Source organism: Brienomyrus brachyistius, chromosome 1 (assembly GCF_023856365.1).
Source record: "Brienomyrus brachyistius isolate T26 chromosome 1, BBRACH_0.4, whole genome shotgun sequence".
NCBI classification, from domain to species: Eukaryota; Metazoa; Chordata; class Actinopteri; order Osteoglossiformes; family Mormyridae; genus Brienomyrus; species Brienomyrus brachyistius.
Window position 1 is genome coordinate 17,066,680 of NC_064533.1, and position 21,411 is coordinate 17,088,090.

General features: G+C 46.5%; 1 protein-coding gene across 1 annotated transcript in view; it reads left to right on the forward strand.

The window, feature by feature from the left end:
• Window positions 1-681: 681 nt before the first annotated feature.
• LOC125737512 (sodium/hydrogen exchanger 9-like) overlaps window positions 682-21,411 on the forward strand; it is a 37,471-nt gene continuing 16,741 nt past the window's right edge. Inside the window, exons 1-9 of the mRNA XM_049006411.1 lie at window positions 682-992; window positions 2,093-2,292; window positions 5,918-5,995; window positions 6,081-6,157; window positions 10,833-10,948; window positions 16,361-16,466; window positions 16,723-16,861; window positions 18,792-18,897; window positions 19,674-19,762. Of these exons, the coding sequence (XP_048862368.1) occupies window positions 845-992; window positions 2,093-2,292; window positions 5,918-5,995; window positions 6,081-6,157; window positions 10,833-10,948; window positions 16,361-16,466; window positions 16,723-16,861; window positions 18,792-18,897; window positions 19,674-19,762 (1,059 nt within the window). The 5' untranslated portion in view covers window positions 682-844. The remainder of the gene's footprint in view (window positions 993-2,092; window positions 2,293-5,917; window positions 5,996-6,080; window positions 6,158-10,832; window positions 10,949-16,360; window positions 16,467-16,722; window positions 16,862-18,791; window positions 18,898-19,673; window positions 19,763-21,411) is intronic.

Consider the following 21,411-nt stretch of genomic DNA (forward strand, 5'->3'; position numbering starts at 1 on the left):
CTCTGCTTGGGTCACATGTGTTTGCATGTTCTCCCCATGTCGTCGTGGGGTTTCCTCCGGGTACTCCGGTTTCCCTCCACAGTCCAAATACATGCTGAGGCTAATTGGACTTGCTAAATTGCCCGTAGGAGTGCTTGTGTGTGTGAATGGTATGTGAGTGTGCCCTGCGATGGGCTGCCCCATCATCCTGCCTCGTGCCCATTGCTTCCAGGACAGGCTCCGGACCCCCCGTGACCCAATAGGATAAGCGGTTTGGAAAATGGATGGATGGATGGATGGATGCTTTAAACGCGCGAAAAGGATCCTACTCTTAAGTAGCTGGTTGCAAACCTGTATCTGCAATGTTAAACTTGTACAGAGTGTACAACATCTTTGTTGTTCTCAGTTAATGCTGATATATTATAAACCTGGTAAAGTTTTCGGACCGTCGGTCGGGATGTTTTTTTTTTTTTAATTAAGGATGATACGGTTTATGGATGCCTTATTACATTGCGTCCAGAGATTGTTTATTGTTTAAACAATTTGCAATAGAAAAAGTGCTTACTGATCGGTCAAAGTTATTTATAAAGCAGATTTAAAAACATTTGCATTTATTAGTTTCACACGATTGTCCATTTCTTGATGTGGACTCCCGTTGCATTGTTGAATAACAGCAGCTTGTGAACGGAAAACAAGCGCTTTGAGGAAGTGTCACACTCTTGTGATGCACTGTTCTCCCGAAAGTCTTTGCAGCTTTTCGCTCAGAGGCAGCTCCTGCAGCATTCAAATGAATGCAAACAGCAGACAGAAGAGCTGTCACCGAATGCACCTGTCCTGCTGTCTGTAGAGTTTAGCTGGACAAAAGATGCCCACGGGTCTGGAGAGGCACCGCAGGGAAAGCACGGAGCTCCTCCTGCTCGTTGCCATACTGATCCTCACCATTTTAACCATGTGGGTGCTTAAAAAACGCCAAGTGAGATTTCTACACGAAACTGGAGGGGCTATGCTCTATGGTAAGGCGCCCGGTGGCGGCTTTGCATATGCTGCAGTCACTCAGGCTCGTTTTCATCACGTCCTTTTTCAACCTTTCAAAGTTTTAAAAATTGCGGATGATGTGAAGAAAAAATTGAGAGCTTTAAAAAAAAAAGGCATAAACGCGACTTTTGAGAAAGTAATCAGTCTGGTATTCTCCTGATGGAGGTTTAAGTACAGGGTATATGAAATAAAACTCAGCATCTATCAATGGTTTCCATAAGTCAAGGATGTATCCATTTTATTTAAAGCCTTTAATACTGTTAGGTAGTATTATTTTTTGTAAGCTAGACTGGTCAGTATAACTCAATGACTCAGTAATAGTTTCTCCGCCTCATTAAACAGCTTTCATATATAACTTTAGCCTGAAGGCTACACTTCCTCCTCTAACCCCGCTTCCTGCTTCGCTGCCTGCCTCTACACCACCTTGCACACAGCTCTCATGTAGTATCAGAAATGGGAATGCTAAGGTAACGTCGTGCCTCGATGGTGGCTGGAAGTCAGCACACTGACCTCTGCTCGGCAGATGTAAATGGCATTTTTTGCCGGTTGCAGATGAGATGATCATCACGCTACGTATAGTGGATTGTGACCAGAAGGCTCCACCACTGAGCACGGCTCTTCCGTAATCTAAACAGTAGTTATAATAATAAATTGCTCGAAATGTCCCTCTGGCTAGCGGCAGTGTTTACCAAAACCTAAACCTCGTATTTGCGTGACTACAAAAAGTTACCACACTAAATATTAAATAAACGCGTTCCTTGTTTAGGAGATGTACAAGCAACATGTTCAAGTGACCTAATTAACGGGGGCACAGAAACCCGCCCCCTCCTCTGATGTCCCTGCTATGTAACTCAGTATTAAGTCTGGTGTTTCTAAGGTTTATCTGACCACGTTGATCTTGTGGTGAATTAAGATAATCGGTTTCAGATAAGCACTTTGAAAAAGCACCTGAAAGCGCGTAGCAGCCCTGATGTAAAACGCAGAAGCTGCGGCTTCATTTTGTGTGGTGCCTTTCTGCTGGCTGACAGATGGTTTAATCTCCTGGAAAGGCATTTGAATGTTTTATTTTAACACGTAGGTTTTATTCTGGGATTAATTCTGAAGCTAGCAGCAACCCCCTGGAAGAGGGGCACCGGGGATATTCACGAGTGTGTAAATCTGAACACAACCCCACAATTCCTTCTGGTGAACGTCACCGACCGCATTCACGAGTATTATCACGTGGGAGAAGTCACCCCAAAGCCCCAAGCCCTGCCTGCAGGCTCCATCCTCCATAAGGTAACGTGGCTCTTCCTCGCCTGCTGCCGTGGTTTTCCAAGATGACTTGTCACCTCCGTAGTAAAATTTGGACGTTTTCCCTACAGTTGTCTTTCCATGACCGCGGTACACGTGAATCTGATGAATAATACTCGGATGCTGGGTTGATGGGTTGGCCTGGATTAGATTTGGGTTAGATTACCGCACGTTTTCTTAAACAGGATTAGATATTTACAAAATGGTGACCACAATAATTATAAAGCCAGGACTGCAGTATCCTACCTACAAGCAGTGGGAGTAACATAGCCTCAGTCAATAAACATAAATGAGAAAGTTATTCATTGTTATTATTCCCCAGACAAACCAATTCACATTCAATGTAATTAGTGAAAAATAAAATAATTTTTTTAATATTATAAAAAAGAAAGCCTATTTATTTTCATTAATCTGCATGGGTGGGCCCAGCTGTCAGCCCCTTTGGCAGCAACATCACATTCGCAGATTAGAGGGTTAAATGGTGGCATGAGCTGCCTGTATCTGCAGATGTGACAGGCAGCCACTTAGCAGGAGGCCCGCTTTCTGCACGTCACTGTCACGGACAGTTTGTGCAATCCGGCACTGCGGCTTGGACAGCAAGCTGCTTTACGGCATCTGTACCGGTGTAGAAATGCATTCTGTTCACTGCATTTTGGTTTTAGTTCAGATATGAATATAACGGAGTTGACACTTTAACCACACTGGCAGTCAGATTAAAACTTTACGTCTGTGTTCAGTTTGTGAGCCTTTTTCCAGCACACAAGTACGTGATTATAACCTGCTAAATGCATGGTGTGATCTACAGTGTGAAGACTGGCTTCTCCTCTGTACGACTGTAACCAGTCATTTAATGCTACTGTCACGCCGGCGTGGCGGAGGCCGGAAGAGAAGGGGAGGATCCACTGGCGGCTCGCAAGATAACGCAGTTATTAATGGAACAGAACACATCGGGGTAAAATACAAGCCAGAAGGACCATGAGGGGTACAAAAGCGAACGGAAAACAAGAAGTAACTACAAGAAACCATAGGAAAACACAAATGGGGAGCAGAGCAACATAGGAACCAGAAGCAGGCAAGGGTAACAAACACAGTAACTGACATTGTAACACAATGACCAACAAGGGAAATGAACTAAGGCAGCAACGATACACAAACTGACCTGGGTAACAAAGGAGCAGGAGCGAAACATGGAACAATAAACCAGTCAGAGAGGGTGCAGGACAATGAGAAATCAGGTAGAACAATCGTGAGACACAGAGAAACAGTAAAACAGAACTTAATGATGGAGCCAAGAGACCAACAGGGAAAGTAAGTAACAGAATCAAATACTAAGAATATAACAAAGACAAGTAATATATAATCACAAACAAGGGACCTAGCAAAACCCAAAATAGAATGCAAACCAAAAACTAGGAACAGGAAAACTAAAGTAGAAAATAAACACTGGGGAACAAAATGCAAAAATTACAAATAAATGGAGGAAGCTGACCTAGAACACATGACCAAAGGCTTTATAACCACACACTCTGCTGCACAGCTGTCTGGGGAACAAGGAAGACACACTATGGAAGACTAGGAACTAAGACAGAGGGGAAAGGCAGAATGACCAGCAATGCCTGCTGGCCAAATGGGTAAAGGTCACCGAGGGCGGGGTCGGGTGGTACCGACCCCGACATGCTACATTTCAAGAACAGAATGACATTCCATGGATTTCAACACAGAGCTTGCAAACTGGTGGAAAATGACAAAATGTTAATAATGCCAAACCATCCTGTTTGCTTTTTAATACAGGCTTGTGTTATTAACTTGTTCTTTATTTTGCTGCATTTCGCCTGAGAGTGTAGAAGAACATTGCATCGTCTGCTTTAAAGTCACAAGCTTGTGTTAGTTAGAAACCTGGTCCAATTCCAGCTGAGGTTGGCTACACCTGAAACCAGCACTGAGGTTCAGTATATCTTAGGCTTTGACTTGCATGGCACTTTGTCTGGACTCTTCTGTGAATGAGAGAGCGCCGTCCATTAGCTACCCCTAGAGGGCCGCGATAAAAGCAGCCGAGATCTCTGAGAATCACGCTCTTTCTCCCTACGGTCTGCATCTAAATAGCATGAAAAGACTCAATCAGTGCACAGGTAGCGAGGACTCGCAAGGATAGTTTGGAGATGGCCTTTGACTGATTAAGTTCTCACACAGATGGATCCAAGCAGGGAAATAAGGATCTCACTGCAATTACGGTATCCTTGAAGGTTCGCCATTCAGGGACAGGGCTGTAGAATCTGCGGGCTGATTATAGTACTGCAGATCTACTGAAAAGGCAGTTTGACAATATAAAACAGCCGCACTATTATGTGAACAAAACTAGCAGGATATAAGCTACTCTGATATATTTCTTTTTGAGATAAAATATTTGTTTTGTTGGCTCCATTGAAATATAAAATGATGCACAAAAAGCTGTTGAAAATCAGTGGCATGGTAATATAATCGTTTTTTTCAGAGTGAAAGCAGAAACCTTCAGTGTTTTCAGATAAAATTCCAGACGTGCGGTGTTTTATATGCACTTCTGGGCTCCAATCCAACTTTACTCAGAACAGTCATTTTTAACCACTAGAATGTGGCGATGTGCTGTGTTTTTGAGGCAATGGCTTCTCTCCAGATTTCCGTGTCATTTAAAGCAAGTTTATACTGGGAGAAACGTGTTGAGATCGTGTTATATGACAGACGTGCTTAGGTTCCCCTAGCTCAGGTGACAGTAAGGTGTGTTAATAAGTACGTGCAAAGATCTGTGCTCTACTGCTTGTTTTTCACAGCAAGCCAAGTGCTCTATTCACGAAATAAATCGCATTTAAATTAGTCAATTACCATTTTCCTTACTGTATCTCTGAAATTGCCCGTACGTGAGAAGAAGTGATGTTTCCTAGGGATGTTTTTTCCGACATCTGCATGTTTATGTAATTCGCGCTCTGAATCCTTTCACTTTTAGCATTATTTTGCCCCAAGGTAAAGGCTGTTACCGGAGGGTTACCATGGAAACCGGCCCGGGAAGCAGCTGGAGTGCCAGGAGAGGGTTAATGATGCTGATGTGGGATTGACAGTAATTAGTGTGCTATGCAGAGCCGAGGAAGGTGTCGAGCTCCATCACAGAGCCAGAAACGACGTTATGTAAAATGCATTAGAAATTCAGTGAGACCAGGAGGGACATCAGTGCACAGCCTGAATCGCATCCAGCAAAGAATCACCCGTCAGTCACAGAAACGAGTGTCATTCAGCTGAGGACTGCAATCTCTAAGCGGTTCAGGCAAATAACCATGCTATAAAGGCACGGGGAGTTCACCGTCACGAGGAACAGTTATTATAAGTTAAATAACTACTATGATTTCAGAGACTTTTCAGTAAAACACCGTTTACAGCATTTACTGTCACGGCAGATTACAGTAGTGCGAAACACTCAATAAATCTCCCTCTTTGATGCTATAAAGTTCACGGTTAGGTGGACATATACGTCGGGAAGGGCGGTGTGCTACATATACGCTGTTTTTGGTGCCTATAAGTGCGGTTGGCTTTATGTTTCTCGAAGTTCGGAGCTTTACAGCTTGGTCATCATGTATCTCCTCAGATGGCCTTCAACCCCGAGATCTTCTTCAATCTACTGCTGCCGCCCATCATTTTTCACGGAGCGTACAGTTTAAACCAGGTGCGCAAGTCCTGATCATATTAAAAACTACGATGTGTTTTTGTCATTCATGTGCGCTGATTCGCTGCCGTTTCTTCTGACGCAGAGGCAGTTTTTCAGGAACATCGGCTCCGTTTTGACTTTCGCCTTCATCGGGACTCTGCTCACTTGCGGCATTATAGGGTGAGTCCTGCTGATGAAAGGTGGAATCCGACGACACTGGGGGACATTAGATATAGAGGCTCTGTCCCGTTTTGCTGAAAGCTCGTGTTACTTTGCCAGCAACAGCGTGCTTTCATCATTTCATTTTACGCCGTGTGAAAGATAAGAAAAAAGAAAAGGGTAAAAAAAAGAAATCAAAGCGAAAAGACATCTGGGAGATAAGTGCAAACTGGAGCATGAGCAGAGCATTAAAGGACGCCTTAGGAGCAAGTGAAGACAGCAACAGTTTACAATCGCTAGTTCCCAAACTACAGCATGCTTACTCCTTATCTCTGAGTTTTTCATTTTGATAACCAACTGGTCTGGAGAATTTCTTTTCTTTTAAATTCACCGCTGTGTTATTACTTTTCTCCGGTTTTAATTGCCGTAGAATGATATTGAATATGTTACATTCCAGACCCATCAGCAATAGGTGATACCGCGATATAGCGGGGGGATCACTGTACATGGATTGTATTTGGAGCGGCTAAATTTTGCGTTAAGAATGTCTATAGTCTTGGCTTCTAGCGATCTGCATCGTTACCAGTAGGGGGCGCTGTTCGCCTTTGTTAAATTTGTAGTAGCGCAAAGTAACACTACTCTGCCAGCTGAAATGCATCTTTTCACACGTTCAATAGTTTGGCGATTGAAAGCATTTTTTGTGTTTCAAATCGTCCGACTTCCATGGAGTTATTGTCTGATTAGGGATCGTATTTCGCTTATGGTTTTGTGTTTTTGTTCTTTGCTGTTCTGCCTAGTTGGCCATTTTTCGAGGTGGTTCTGGATTGTGGTCCTTTGCTGGTTATTAGGAGCAGATGTCAGCACCGGTCTCATTCCACTGTGTCTGGGTTTGGCATTTGGCTTGGCAGGGATTTACTGCAGCCCTCTGGCCTGAAGCAGTAGGACAGATGTGCACAGCATCTCTGTGGAGGAATCCAGATGTTACCTGTCCCTCAGAGCCACCTGTCACTTTTCTGTCTCTTTGGTTTTAACCGCGGCCAAACGATCCCCCTTGACATATAAACCAATATTCATGTCAGTATCTACACCTCCATTCATCCATTGCAGCTTTCAGAACACGTACAAAATCTCCTTATCCACTGAAACTCCTTCTTCCAGAAGCACACCGTTCAGTCTGTGGTCCAGTCCTGGGAGATGGACGATGCTCGGAGAACAGCATCAGGCTGAGCTCCATGTGTCATCAGGATAACATAAACTTTACCTCGTTTCTGCTCTATTTGATCCTGAGGTTCAGATATGTAAGCCCACCCGGCAGTGATCGCTTTTAACCAGCATGTTTCTCCCTGGGGTTTCTCTCAAGGTGACAGCTGACTCTGCATGCCGTCTGGTACGCGACACCAGCCGAACTCTGGGCCGGAAACACCAACCAGCCTCACACAGAAGTAACTAAACACATTTTTTAGCCAGCATTTTCCTGGGGATATACACAATATTTCCAAAAGTATTGGGACAGCGGCCTTTACACACACATGAACTTTAATGACATCCCATTCTTAATACATTGGTTTTAATATTGAGTTGGCCCACCCTTTGCAGCTAGAACAGCTGCCACTCTTCTGGGAAAGCTGTCCACGAGGTTTTGCAGTGTATTTCTGTGAATATTTTACCATTCTTCCAGGAGAACATTTGTGAGAACTAGCACTGATGTTGGACGAGAAGGTCTAGCTCGCAGGTGAACGTTCTGTTGGGTTGAGGTCAGGGCTCTGTGCAGGACAGTCAAGTTCCTCCACACCAGATTCACTCATCCCTGTACTTATGGACCCTGCTTTGTGAACTGGTACACAGTCATGTTGGAAGAGGAAGGAGCCATAACCAAACTGTTCCCACAAGGTTGGGAGCATGAAATTGTCCAAAATAGTTTCGAATGCTGCAGCATTTCATTGGAACTAAGGAGCCAAAACCAACCCCTGGAAAACAACCCCACACCATGATCCCCCCTCCAACAAACTACACTTAGCACAAAGGCAGGTATCATTCTCCTGGCGACCACCAAACTCAGAGTCATCCATCAGATTGCCAGACAGAGAAGCGTGATTTTTCACTGCAGAGAAAACGTCTCCGCTATTCAAGAGACCAGTGGCGATGTGCTTTACACCACTGCATCCGACGCTTTTCATTGCACTTAGTGTTGCAAGGCTTGGATGCAGCTTCTCAGCCATGGAAGCCCATTCCATGAAGTTCTCTATGCACCGTTCTTGAGCTAATCTGAAGGCCACACAAAGTTTAGAGGTCTGTAGGTATTGAGGGGCTGAGTTGCCATTGTTCTCAATTACTTCCACTTTGTTATAATACCACTAACAGTTGACTGTGACGTATTTAGTAGTGAGGAAATTTTACCAATGGACTTATTGCATAGGTGGCATCTTATCGCTGCACCACGCTTGAATTCACTGAGCTCCTGAGAGTGACCCATTCTTTCACAAATATTTGTACAAGCAGTCTGCATGCTTAGGTGCTTGATTTTATACCTGTGGCTATGGAAGCGATTAGAACACCTGCATTCATAGATCTGGGGGGGTGTCCCAATACTTTTGGCAACAGAGTGTCTGTGTATTAAGCAAACCAGCAGAAATGCAGCTGGGGAAACCAGGATAATCAGACTGTCCTGAAGCTTGGGACACTGTTAGTGTAGCATTTATAGATCCCAGAGGGAACCTGACCTGGGAATTTGCAGTTCTGCTTTGGAAAACTATAGTCATTTCTTTGATCCGTTAAATTGATGATTCAGTGGAAGCATACTGGCAGGGTAACAGTGGGCAAATGCTCCAAAAAATGTGTTGTTGTGTCAGGTCACCAGGCCTGAGGTGGACTTCATGCAGTGCATCCCATAATATGTCTTTTGTATCCCCCCCCTTGTCTCCTTGGCAGACCAGCTGCTGATGGTTACATTAACTATGCTCTAAACGTGGTTTGAAGAGTTAGTAAATAACACTTAAAGATGTTTCTCAGCATAAAACATTACATATGTTCCCTTCTTAGTTAAACAATTTATTTTTAAAAGTTGGTCAAAATAAAAAATAAGGAACGCTTTTTTAACTAACTAATTATATATATATAACATCTGAAAAATTCTAAGTTACTGCATTTTCTGGAAGTGAGTTTCATCTGCGCAGAAGCTTTGGGTGCTTTTCCACCGCACCATATACTGTACTTTTGATATTGTACTTTCGGTATTTTCCCTTTTCCCTTGACTTATAGTTTCCGTACAGAATTTAAAGTAAGAAAAAGCCTGATATTAATCTAACAGACTAGTGAAGTGAGAATAGTTTTAATATCACACATCGTCCAGCCCGATATTGTAGCCCCCGCGAGATGCGCTGAGCATGCTGGCACATTGGATATAGCCCTTTGTTCGATAATGTTAATATTTGTTGTATTTCCCAATTATCGTGTGTATGTTTGCCCGGGTCTTATGTGAACCTGTCCGGTCTTTAATACACACCGCGTGTGTACTTTACTGTCCACCGTCACACACCCTGTTTTTTTGAGGCGGGTTCAGTTTGCGGTTAATTAGGATCCTGGTTTAGTCCTGTTCAGAATTAAATAAAAAGACTTCCTCGTAATCTCGGGTTCTAGTTTTCGGCTCTGGAATCCGTTGTTATGATTATAAAAACCAACACGTTGCGGTACCAGAAGTACGGTACCTAATTTGTTGGAGAACGGCTGTAAGATAGAAGTAAAATAAAGATGTAGAAACAGCTAAGTTTAAATAATTAAGACATAATATCTTAAAGGTTATAGTCATATAATTTGTTTTAGCTTAATTAGATTTGTAGAAGTAAAGGCAATGCGTTTTGGCTGTACTTAAATATTTAAAGTTAGTCTGACTTTAAAATACTCATATAGTTTACTCAATCATTTAAACCGGAATAACTTTTTAAAAAGCAAATTGTTAACTTAATTTTTTAAAGTTGAGCCAATAATTTTTTTGTGCATATTGCCCCCCCCTTCCCTGTGAAAAACAGGGAGCCCCACCCCATTCTTCAAAATCAAAAACAGCATTTCCCCAATCCCCCAGAGTCCCCTAGAGCAGGAGAGTCAGCCAGAACATCTGCTGCAGAAAAAATGCAGTCACACCTAAAAAGGAAACAATTTTGCAAAGAGTGATGATGTGGCACCTTCCTGGTCCTGCAGCCTCGGTTCAGCACGGCCTGTCGTCATGGACAGGGCTGGAGGAGCAGTAGGACTACCCGGTCTTAAATGCCTGCTGGCTGACTCTGGCCTACTGTTTCTCCTCTCTGTTAAGAGTCAACCTGCCTGATGTTTGGCACCGAGGTAAAAATCACCACAGCCTTTGATTCCCTGCACTCTTTTGATGGCTTTGTGGCTCTGTTCGGACCTGAATGTCTCACTTGCAGGACATATTTGACATGTCCGCCTGAAAATGACTTTCTGGAGCAATATTTCATTAGACTGCTTTTGTGGTCAAATTAACCAGTTAATAATTGGTCTTTTTGTACTAATTAACAGCCAAAGAACGTAATAGGAAATGAGTTCCACTGGTGTGGCATGAACCACCAGGGCATGTGCAAGTTCTCCCGTCAGCTGAACCACTAACCCCCGGCCCCATCTCCATAGCGCCCTCGTTGCCGTGGCACCCGCATCATCGTGGCGCTGACACTGTACTTCTTCCCAGGTTTTGCATGCTTGGCTTCGTGCAACTGATGGTGCGTCTGGGCCACATCGTGGATGGCGACTTCAGCCTCAGGGACTGCCTGTTGTTCGGCTCTCTGATGTCAGCCACTGACCCAGGTACGTGCGGAACATGCCACCCATTTCCACTGCAGCCCCCAATCCAATCGCACCCTGACCTACCGCACTGACATACGCTCAGACTCGCTGCTTATTACACCCTGCACTGCATTATGTAACTCGAGTTGGGGGGGAAATTTCACAGGTAATTGGCAGGTGAGCTCACAAAGTGTCCCAGGTGACCCCCCCCCCCCCCCCCCAACTGCCCACACAGCCATGTGACGTGATTACGGGTCGTTGGTGTAGCGATGAATCCATGTGAAGTGATTACGTGCCGTTGGTGTAGCGATGAATCCGTGTGACGTGATTACGCGCCGTTGGTGTAGCGATGTTTCCATGTGACGTGATTACGCGCCGTTGGTGTAGCGATGTTTCCATGTGACGTGATTACGCGCCGTTGGTATAGCGATGAATCCATGTGACGTGATTACGCGCCGTTGGTGTAGCGATGAATCCATGTGATGTGATTACGCGCTGTTGGTGTAGCGATGTTTCCATGTGACGTGATTACACGCCGTTGGTGTAGCGATGAATCCATGTGACGTGATTATGCGGCGTTGGTGTAGCGATGTTTCCATGTGATGTGATTACACGCCGTTGGTGTAGCGATGAATCCATGTGACGTGATTACGCGCCGTTGGTGTAGCGATGTTTCCATGTGACGTGATTAAGTGCCGTTGGTGTAGCGATGAATCCATGTGACGTGATTACGCGGCGTTGGTGTAGCGATGAATCCATGTGACGTGATTACGCGGCGTTGGTGTAGCGATGTTTCCATGTGACGTGATTAAGTGCCGTTGGTGTAGCGATGAATCCATGTGACGTGATTACGCGCCGTTGGTGTAGCGATGAATCCATGTGACGTGATTACGCGGCGTTGGTGTAGCGATGTTTCCATGTGACGTGATTAAGTGCCGTTGGTTTAGCGATGAATCCATGTGACGTGATTACGCGCCGTTGGTGTAGCGATGAATCCATGTGACGTGATTAAGTGCCGTTGGTGTAGCGATGAATCCATGTGACGTGATTACGCGCCGTTGGTGTAGCGATGTTTCCATGTGACGTGATTAAGTGCCGTTGGTGTAGCGATGAATCCATGTGACGTGATTACGCGCCGTTGGTGTAGCGATGTTTCCATGTGACGTGATTAAGTGCCGTTGGTGTAGCGATGAATCCATGTGACGTGATTACGCGCCGTTGGTGTAGCGATGAATCCATGTGATGTGATTACGCGCCGTTGGTGTAGCGATGTTTCCATGTGACGTGATTACACGCCGTTGGTGTAGCGATGAATCTATGTGACGTGATTACGCGCCGTTGGTGTAGCGATGTTTCCATGTGACGTGATTACGCGCCGTTGGTGTAGCGATGTTTCCATGTGACGTGATTACGCGCCGTTGGTGTAGCGATGAATCCATGTGATGTGATTACGCGCCGTTGGTGTAGCGATGTTTCCATGTGACGTGATTAAGTGCCGTTGGTGTAGCGATGAATCCATGTGACGTTATTATGCGCCGTTGGTGTAGCGATGAATCCATGTGACGTGATTACGTGCGGTTGGTATAGTGATATTTCTGTGTCACGTGATTACGCGCCGTTGGTATAGTGATGTTTCTGTGTGACGTGATTACGTGCCGTTGGTATAGTGATGTTTCTGTGTGACGTGATTACGCGCCGTTGGTATAGTGATGTTTCTGTGTGACGTGATTACGCGCCGTTGGTATAGTGATGTTTCTGTGTGACGTGATTACGCGCCGTTGGTATAGTGATGTTTCTGTGTGACGTGATTACGCGCCGTTGGTATAGTGATGTTTCTGGGTGACGTGATTACGCGCCGTTAGTGTAGCAATGTTTCTACGAAAGTATTGCCAATGTCATTTCTCAAAAAATTGAATTTGGTTAAACAGCTTAATCGGAATTTGATGAAAGCCCATGCAGATGCTCTGTTTTTACCACCATGCTGTTGTTTTGTTAGTGTTGAATACTTCACTGGTGAGTGTTGAGGTATTATTTCTGTGATTGATCTCACTCGGATGCTCCATGGTGTGTCAGCTCTCTCCCAAACAGGTGTGCAAGGGGCAAGGTCACCCTGAGGATGGAGACCAGGAACCACAGGGTCCATTTGAGGTGACCCGGGGGGACATGGGGGCCGGTGTTGGTGGTACCCCTCTGCTTGGCACGGCTCTTTGCACACGGCTTGTTAATGATCCTAACCGTAGATATGCAGCCTCTTGTTGTAATGCGATTACAGACTAGTGATTTCAAGTGACACTTAGTGAACATTCATGAGACTTGAATCAAAGCCACGATTGTCAGACTTTCCAGCAAAATCAGAGGCCTCCTCTGAAACGGTCTGGGGGGAGCAGGTGAGCTGTGCGGATATGGGTGATGTGCTGGTCTCCCCCGGTCGGGGGTGAGGGGCTGGTCTCCCCTGGTCGGGGGTGAGGGGGGGTCACACAGTTCCCATGGCTTTGTTCTAAGTCCAGATCAGGTTTTCTCAGAGTTTCCCTGTTGACTTTCAGTTCCTTACGCGTGGGACGCATGGTCATGAAATGTAGAAGGGGGCGGGCGGCACTCCCGGAATCTAAGTGTTTCCGCTGTTTTAAATTCCCAAGGCTGTTCAGATGTCGGGAGGGATTAGTGCTCAGCAGCAGCCAGGACTAGTGTTAGCAACACTACGAGCAATGGCCTGGTCCTGAGCTTCTCCCACTGGAAGATCAAACCGAGAATCTCCGTGTGGGAATGCGGACAGAGGCATTACGGCCTCAGCTGGCCGGGGATGCGGCCCACATGTGTGATTTCCGGAAGGTCACACTTTGAGTTGAGGGTCCAATCTTGTAGTTTGGAGGTGGGGGAGGGATCAGGGGCAGGGTCACTGCTTATTCTGCTACAGTAATCACGCTGCCTTGGGAAGACAGACAGGGCTGATAGTGAGGCAGGGGACCAGAGGGGATCCAGGTGTAGTGCCTCCCTGGTGGTGTGTGTGTGTGTGTGTGTGTGTGTGTGGGCGGGGGGGCGGCTGCATTGGGCTTCCCCTCCAGGGCCATATGGTGAGGAGGTGGCTGAGAATCGGTGTGACTGGGGGGATCTAAACAGAATCCTAATCAGTGTGTATCGGCCGTCTGCGTGCTTTGGGGGTGTGAATCAACACTCTGCCGCACTTTCAGCAAGCAGCCCCCCCGGAGGCTCCCTGCTCTTATTACCGCTTAAACCCAGTAGATCAAGCATATTAGCCACACCCACTGGTGACCATGATCACACAGGGGACACCAGATACCCTGGAACACCCTCAGCACAGGGCTGGTGGGCCGCCCTCACCAAACCTTCTAATTCTCTCACTTGGGGGAAGTGAACCTGTACATGAAGACAGATGATGAAGGGGCTCAAACCTACAGACACATGTCACACCAGCTGTTTAAGACTGCTCATGGGAGTTATACTTAACAAAAATATCTTGAGGGCAGATTGTAGAGGAGATGGGACCAACCAATCAGATATTTTGGTCCCGCCTCCTCTAGTTGCTTGGACCCACCACCTTTACAGTCTGATTGGTTATCTCTCTGAACCAATCATTTCTCCTTTTGCCCTCGGAACATTTTTACGTAACTAAAAATCCCAAGCTTTAAGATTGTCATGCCGGCCCTTTAAGACCAACATCCCAGCTGTTTAAGACAGTCAGACCAGTCCTTTAAGACCATCACCCCAGCTGTTTAAAACAGTCAGACCAGCCCTTTAAGACCAACATCCCAGCTGTTTAAGACGGTCAGACCAGCCCTTTAAGACCATCACCCCAGCTGTTTAAAACAGTCAGACCAGCCCCTTTAAGACCAACATCCCAGCTGTTTAATACAGTCAGACCAGCCCTTTAAGACCATCACCCCAGCTGTTTAAAACAGTCAGACCAGCCCTTTAAGACCAACATCCCAGCTGTTTAAGACGGTCAGACCAGCCCTTTAAGACCAACATCCCAGCTGTTTAAGACAGTCAGACCAGCCCTTTAAGACCATCACCCCAGCTATTTAAAACAGTCAGACCAGCTCTTTAAGACCAACATCCCAGCTGTTTAAGACAGTCAGACCAGCCCTTTAAGACCAACATCCCAGCTGTTTAAGACAGTCAGACCAGCCCTTTAAGACCAACATCCCAGCTGTTTAAGACAGGCAGACCAGCTCTTTAAGACCAACATCCCAGCTGTTTAATACAGTCAGACCAGCCCTTTAAGACCAACATCCCAGCTGTTTAAGACAGTCTGACCAGCCCTTTAAGACCATCACCCCAGCTGTTTAAGACAGTCAGACCAGCCCTTTAAGACCAACATCCCAGCTGTTTAAGACAGTCTGACCAGCCCTTTAAGACCAACATCCCAGCTGTTTAAGACAGTCAGACCAGCCCTTTAAGACCAACATCCCAGCTGTTTAAGACAGTCAGACCAGCCCTTTAAGACCATCACCCCAGCTATTTAAAACAGTCAGACCAGCTCTTTAAGACCAACATCCCAGCTGTTTAAGACAGTCAGACCAGCCCTTTAAGACCAACATCCCAGCTGTTTAAGACAGTCAGACCAGCCCTTTAAGACCAACATCCCAGCTGTTTAAGACAGGCAGACCAGCTCTTTAAGACCAACATCCCAGCTGTTTAATACAGTCAGACCAGCCCTTTAAGACCATCACCCCAGCTGTTTAAAACAGTCAGACCAGCCCTTTAAGACCAACATCCCAGCTGTTTAAGACGGTCAGACCAGCCCTTTAAGACCAACATCCCAGCTGTTTAAGACAGTCAGACCAGCCCTTTAAGACCAACATCCCAGCTGTTTAAGACAGTCAGACCAGCCCTTTAAGACCATCACCCCAGCTATTTAAAACAGTCAGACCAGCTCTTTAAGACCAACATCCCAGCTGTTTAAGACAGTCAGACCAGCCCTTTAAGACCAACATCCCAGCTGTTTAAGACAGTCAGACCAGCCCTTTAAGACCAACATCCCAGCTGTTTAAGACAGGCAGACCAGCTCTTTAAGACCAACATCCCAGCTGTTTAATACAGTCAGACCAGCCCTTTAAGACCAACATCCCAGCTGTTTAAGACAGTCTGACCAGCCCTTTAAGACCATCACCCCAGCTGTTTAAGACAGTCAGACCAGCCCTTTAAGACCAACATCCCAGCTGTTTAAGACAGTCAGACCAGCCCTTTAAGACAATCACACCAGCCTATTTAGATGCAGCTCTAGGTTTAAATTTTTTCTGCATTAAGAACCTTAAATACCTCATTATTAAGCCCGACATCCTGATGTGGTCTCAGGCTCGGGGTGGGGGAGTCAGGGCCAGAAGGGGGCCCAGGTGGGAGGGACTTTATATATCGTGGGGCAGCACATCCCCCCCCCCCACCCACCTCCATGTCTCTCTGTGTCTCTTAAAGTGACAGTGCTGGCCATCTTCACGGAGCTGCGCGTGGACTCCGATCTCTACATACTGCTGTTTGGCGAGAGCGTGCTTAACGACGCCGTGGCCATCGTGCTGACATAGTGAGTACGGTGTGTCGCTCACTTCTTGTCACCTGTGACTGTTTGGACCAACAGCACATGCTGGTACTTCCTACCACCTGTGCCCACTCAAATTAAAGAGCATGTGATCTTCCTGTTTTCCTTCCTTTTCCATTTTTCAGTCACCCCCCCCCGGGAGAGATGCGACCACTAGCTGTTCATCTAGCCTGTAATGTCACTCTAAAATATCACCAGGTTGGCAGCCCGGTTCAGACCCCATGTCCCTTCTCCCTTTCAGCACCATATCGACCTACGATACAGCCGCCGGAGGGTCCGCCTTCGATGTCGGCGCCTTCTTCCTCTCCGCCGGGCACTTCGTGGGGGTCTTCGCCGGCTCCTTCACCATGGGTCTGGCGTACACCGTCATCACGGCCCTGATATCCTTCTTGCGTCATGCGTGTTACAGACAGCAGGACACCCCCCCTTTAATCAGCACAGACAAATGCGAGAGCGAAGGCTTCGCCGTCCTGTCTGGGAATCATGTTCGCATAAGCAGGTCGTTAATCAGACTCCGGCTGATAATGACATTCTGAGTAGCTGTGGTGGTTCTTTGTGTCTCTAATCGTGACGCAATTAGGATTTGCTACTAATTGGGTGCAGTTGCAGAGGCCAAGCACAGACAGTGTGTTGTTCCCTTGCTGTGAATTTCCGGAATTCCACTGTGTCACATGCTCCTGTCTGCTGCCATGTTTGTCAGTTGTGGCTGACTGGGAAAACTAGTTTCCCATGAACAGAGATGCAGGCCAGATGAGAAAGGCTATGCTAATCTCCCTGCAGATGACTAAATGCCATAGGATAATTTTCCTTGTCATTTACGCTTTCATTGTCCTTGTGAGCAAGATGTATGCAGCTGTCGGGGCACAGGAATTTGGGCTGTTACCTGTCATGTTTAAAAAGTCCCCTGTGGGGACTAAGAGCGCCCTGTGTGTTGGAACTGTCTGTTTGACCTCGTTTCCCCAGCTGCACTTTTGCTGGTTTGCTTATTACACAGTCACTATATTTCCAAAAGTATTGGGACACCCCTCCAAATCTATGAATTCAGGTGTTCTAATCGCTTCCATAGCCACAGGTATAAAATCAAGCACCTAAGCATGCAGACTGCTTCTACAAATATTTACGAAAGAATGGGTCTCTCTCAGGAGCTCAGTGAATTCAAGCGTGGTGCAGTGATAAGATGCACTTGTGCAGTAAGTCCATTTGTGAAATTTCCTCACGATTAAATATTCCACAGTCAACTGTTAGTGGTATTATAACAAAGTGGAGGCAATTAGGAACAATGGCAACTCAGCCACAAAGTGGTAGGCCATGTAAAATCATAGAGTGGGGACAATGCATACTGAGGTACACAGTGTGCAGAAGTCACCAAATGGCTGCAGAGTCAATAGCTACAGACCTCCAAGCTTTGTGTGGCCTTCAGATTAGCTCAAGAACAGTGCATAGAGAACTTCATGGAATGGGCCATGGCCAAGCAGCTGCATCCAAGCTTTACATCACCAAGTGCAATGCAAAGCGTCGGATGCAGTGGTGTAAAGCACATCACCACTGGACTCAGTGCAATGGGGACGTTTTCTCTGGAGTGATGAATCACACTTCTCTATCTGGCAATCCGATGAATGAGTCTGGGTTTCACAGTTGCCAGGAGAACGGTACTCACTTCACTGCATTGTGACAAGTATAAAGTTTGGTGGAGGGGGGATTATGGTAGGGGGTTGTTTTTCAGGCTTGGGTTTGGCCTCTTAGTCCCAGTGAATGGAACTCTTAGCGCTGCAGCATTCAAAGTTATTTTGGACAATTTCATGCTCCCAGCTTTGTGGGAACAGTTTAGGGATGGTCCCTTCCTGTTCCAACATGACTGCGCACCAGTGCACAAAGCAAGGTCCATAAGGACATGGATGAGCGAGTCTGGTGTGGAGGAACTTTACTAGCCTGCATAGAGCCCTGACCTCAACCCGACAGAACACCTTCAGGATGAATTAGAGCAGAGGCTGCGAGCTAGGCCTTCTCATCCAACATCAGTGCCAATCCTCACAAACACTCTCCTGGAATAATGGTCAAATATTCCATAAACACACTCCTAATTCTCGTGGACAGCCTTCCCAGAAGAGTTGGGTGGACCAACTCCATATTAATGTATTAAGTATGGGATGTCATTAAAGCTCATGTGTGTGTAAAGGCAGGTGTCCTAATACACCTGGCAATACGGTGTATGTTGTGTGCAATTGCCCAGAATGCATTGTGTCACAGGCACACTGCCTATCTTGGTTACTCGCACTAACTGGTTTTCCTTGACCCAGCCGTGGGCAGTACGTGACCAAGTTCACGCAGCTAAAAGAGCTCCCCCTACTGGAAACCGGGCTCTTCTTCCTGCTCTCCTGGAGCTCCTTCCTGTCAGCAGAGGCCTGTGGTCTCAGCGGTGAGTGATGCCTCCCTCCAACATGGCAACCCCCAGAGACCTATTGTTCATTCAGCTGTAAATATTACAGACTGATTTAAGAGGCCCACAGACAGGTATGGAATGGGGTCCAAATTAAAACTGAAATGGGACATAAAATTGGGGGCAGATAAAGCCAGATAATCCTCTAATGTCCAATAGTAGTAGTGGTGCTTTGCAGTGGCGTCACACGCCGTGGGTCCTGTTTAATATCCAGTACAGGGCTCTAGCTAATCAGGCCTCTCACTTTAATTAGAGCCCCTTCTGCATGGGTCAGCTGGGCTGCCTGTTTAATGAGTTTGCCTGCAGACCCCTCCCATAATAGATGACCCCCCGCCCCAGCCCCTGTTACTTGCATTTTCATGGAATTTTAATGCTTCGTCTTCAAAATGTACTGAGGGTATGATCTGTGCAGGATCATGGAATAATAAATGCAAAGGTGGAACCTCGATTTTCTTCTCAAAACTTATGTTTCCTTGAATTGGACCTTGATATATCGCAGCACTCTGCCCTCCTTGTGCATCCCGCGTGACCACCAGAGCAGCAGGTGGTGCTGACACTGTCTACGCCTCGCACCGTGTCCATGCAGCACCCCGAACGTTGTACAGTCTACACCCTATTAATACAGCAGAGGTTGCCAGTCAAAGCTGTGGCCCCTGGCTCCCACCTCGATGTGGCCCTGATGGGGCCCCAGTGCAGCCCGGATGCAGCCCTCCCCTCCTTGCGTCACACTGAACGCCGCCCTCCTGTTTCTGCAGGCATTGTGGCGGTGCTGTTCTGTGGCATCACACAGGCACGCTACACTGTCCACAACCTGTCCTCCGAGGCCAAAGTCCGGACCACACAGGTGAGAGCTGGCACACGCACACACACACACACACACACACACAAACACCACACACATCCAACATGCCACACACACACCACACATGTACAACATGCTGCACACAAACACACACACACACACACCCAACATGCCACACACACACACACCACACACATCCAACATGCCACACACACACCACACATGTTCAACATGCTGCACACAAACACACACACACACACCCAACATGCCACACACACACACACCACACACATCCAACATGCCACACACACACACCACACACATCCAACATGCCACACACACACACCACACACATCCAACATGCCACACACATGCCACACACACACACACACACACACCACACACATCCAACATGCCACACACATGCCACACACAAACTAGGCCACGCATACACACCACACACGCCACAAGCACTGCTAGTCATACATACACACTACAGGCCACGCACACACCACACGAACACTACACACTTGCTGCACGCACATACCCCACAAGCCACATACGCCACAAACAATGCAGGCCACATATACGCACATGCCACACACTGCAGGCCACACACTTGGTGCAAGCTACACATACATTGTTCACCAGTGTGTCCCTGTACCCTCCTCCCAGGCTATGCCCGTGGCAGCGTGTGACTGTGCTATTGCGATCCAGGTGTGTGCTTGCTACGTTCCTCCGTATGGGAAATAGGCTGAACAATAACACCACAATTAAGATGCCAAATAGCTGGGAGCCGCTGATACTCAGAGACCCCCCTGCAGCCGGGGTAAATTAGCTGCCAGGCACCAACTGATTTGGAGCCGAGTGTTCAGTGTCTCCCTGCGCAGTGCTCAGCGCCTTCGCCTGCTCGTCCTGCGATGCCAGGCTCTTACACATTCAGGAACCCTAATCATCATTCATTCTCAGTACTGATCATACAGTTCATGATTATTATCTTGACATGAATATTCTGTTTGCGCTTGATTAATTGTCCTCTAATTCTTAGAAGCATCAAACTGATTGAATGACTTTGGAGAATCGGAGACTCAGAAAAATGCCAATAGACTAGAGCACCATTAGGACCATACGTGATACCAGTACATGGACAAATATTGACATATTTGTTGTACATGAGAATGTTAATATTGAATGATGTTCTTGAAAGGTTGGGTCTGAACCAGTTGTGGCTTTTCAGTGATGGAGAGATTAGCAGCTCTGAGATAAGAGATCCACTATCTGGCTCCAGAAAAACACGCATGGCTCAGAGTGATGTGACAGGCCTAAGGGACAGAAACATCTAACAAAAAGGCCCTCAAAGACTGGAAGTCATTTCACTGGAAGATAGATACGGTACGATTGGTATCAGTTTGTCTGCCTGACTGGCTGCTTCGTAAAGGAGTCTTGTAACTAACCATCCGTCCATTTTTTTAAGGGGCAGTTCAAAGTGCCAAAAATTACATTCAAGAAATTCAACAGCAATGTCTCTTACCACAAATCATGACCCAGTTACTCAAGATAAACCACAGACTTTATAGTGAGCAGTTTATTGTAGGAAATATTTCCTTCTGCAAAATTCCACAAACCAGTTGTAATACTGTGCAGGAGATATCACCAGCGTGCCCGGGGGGGCTTGGAGAGTTGTAGACAAC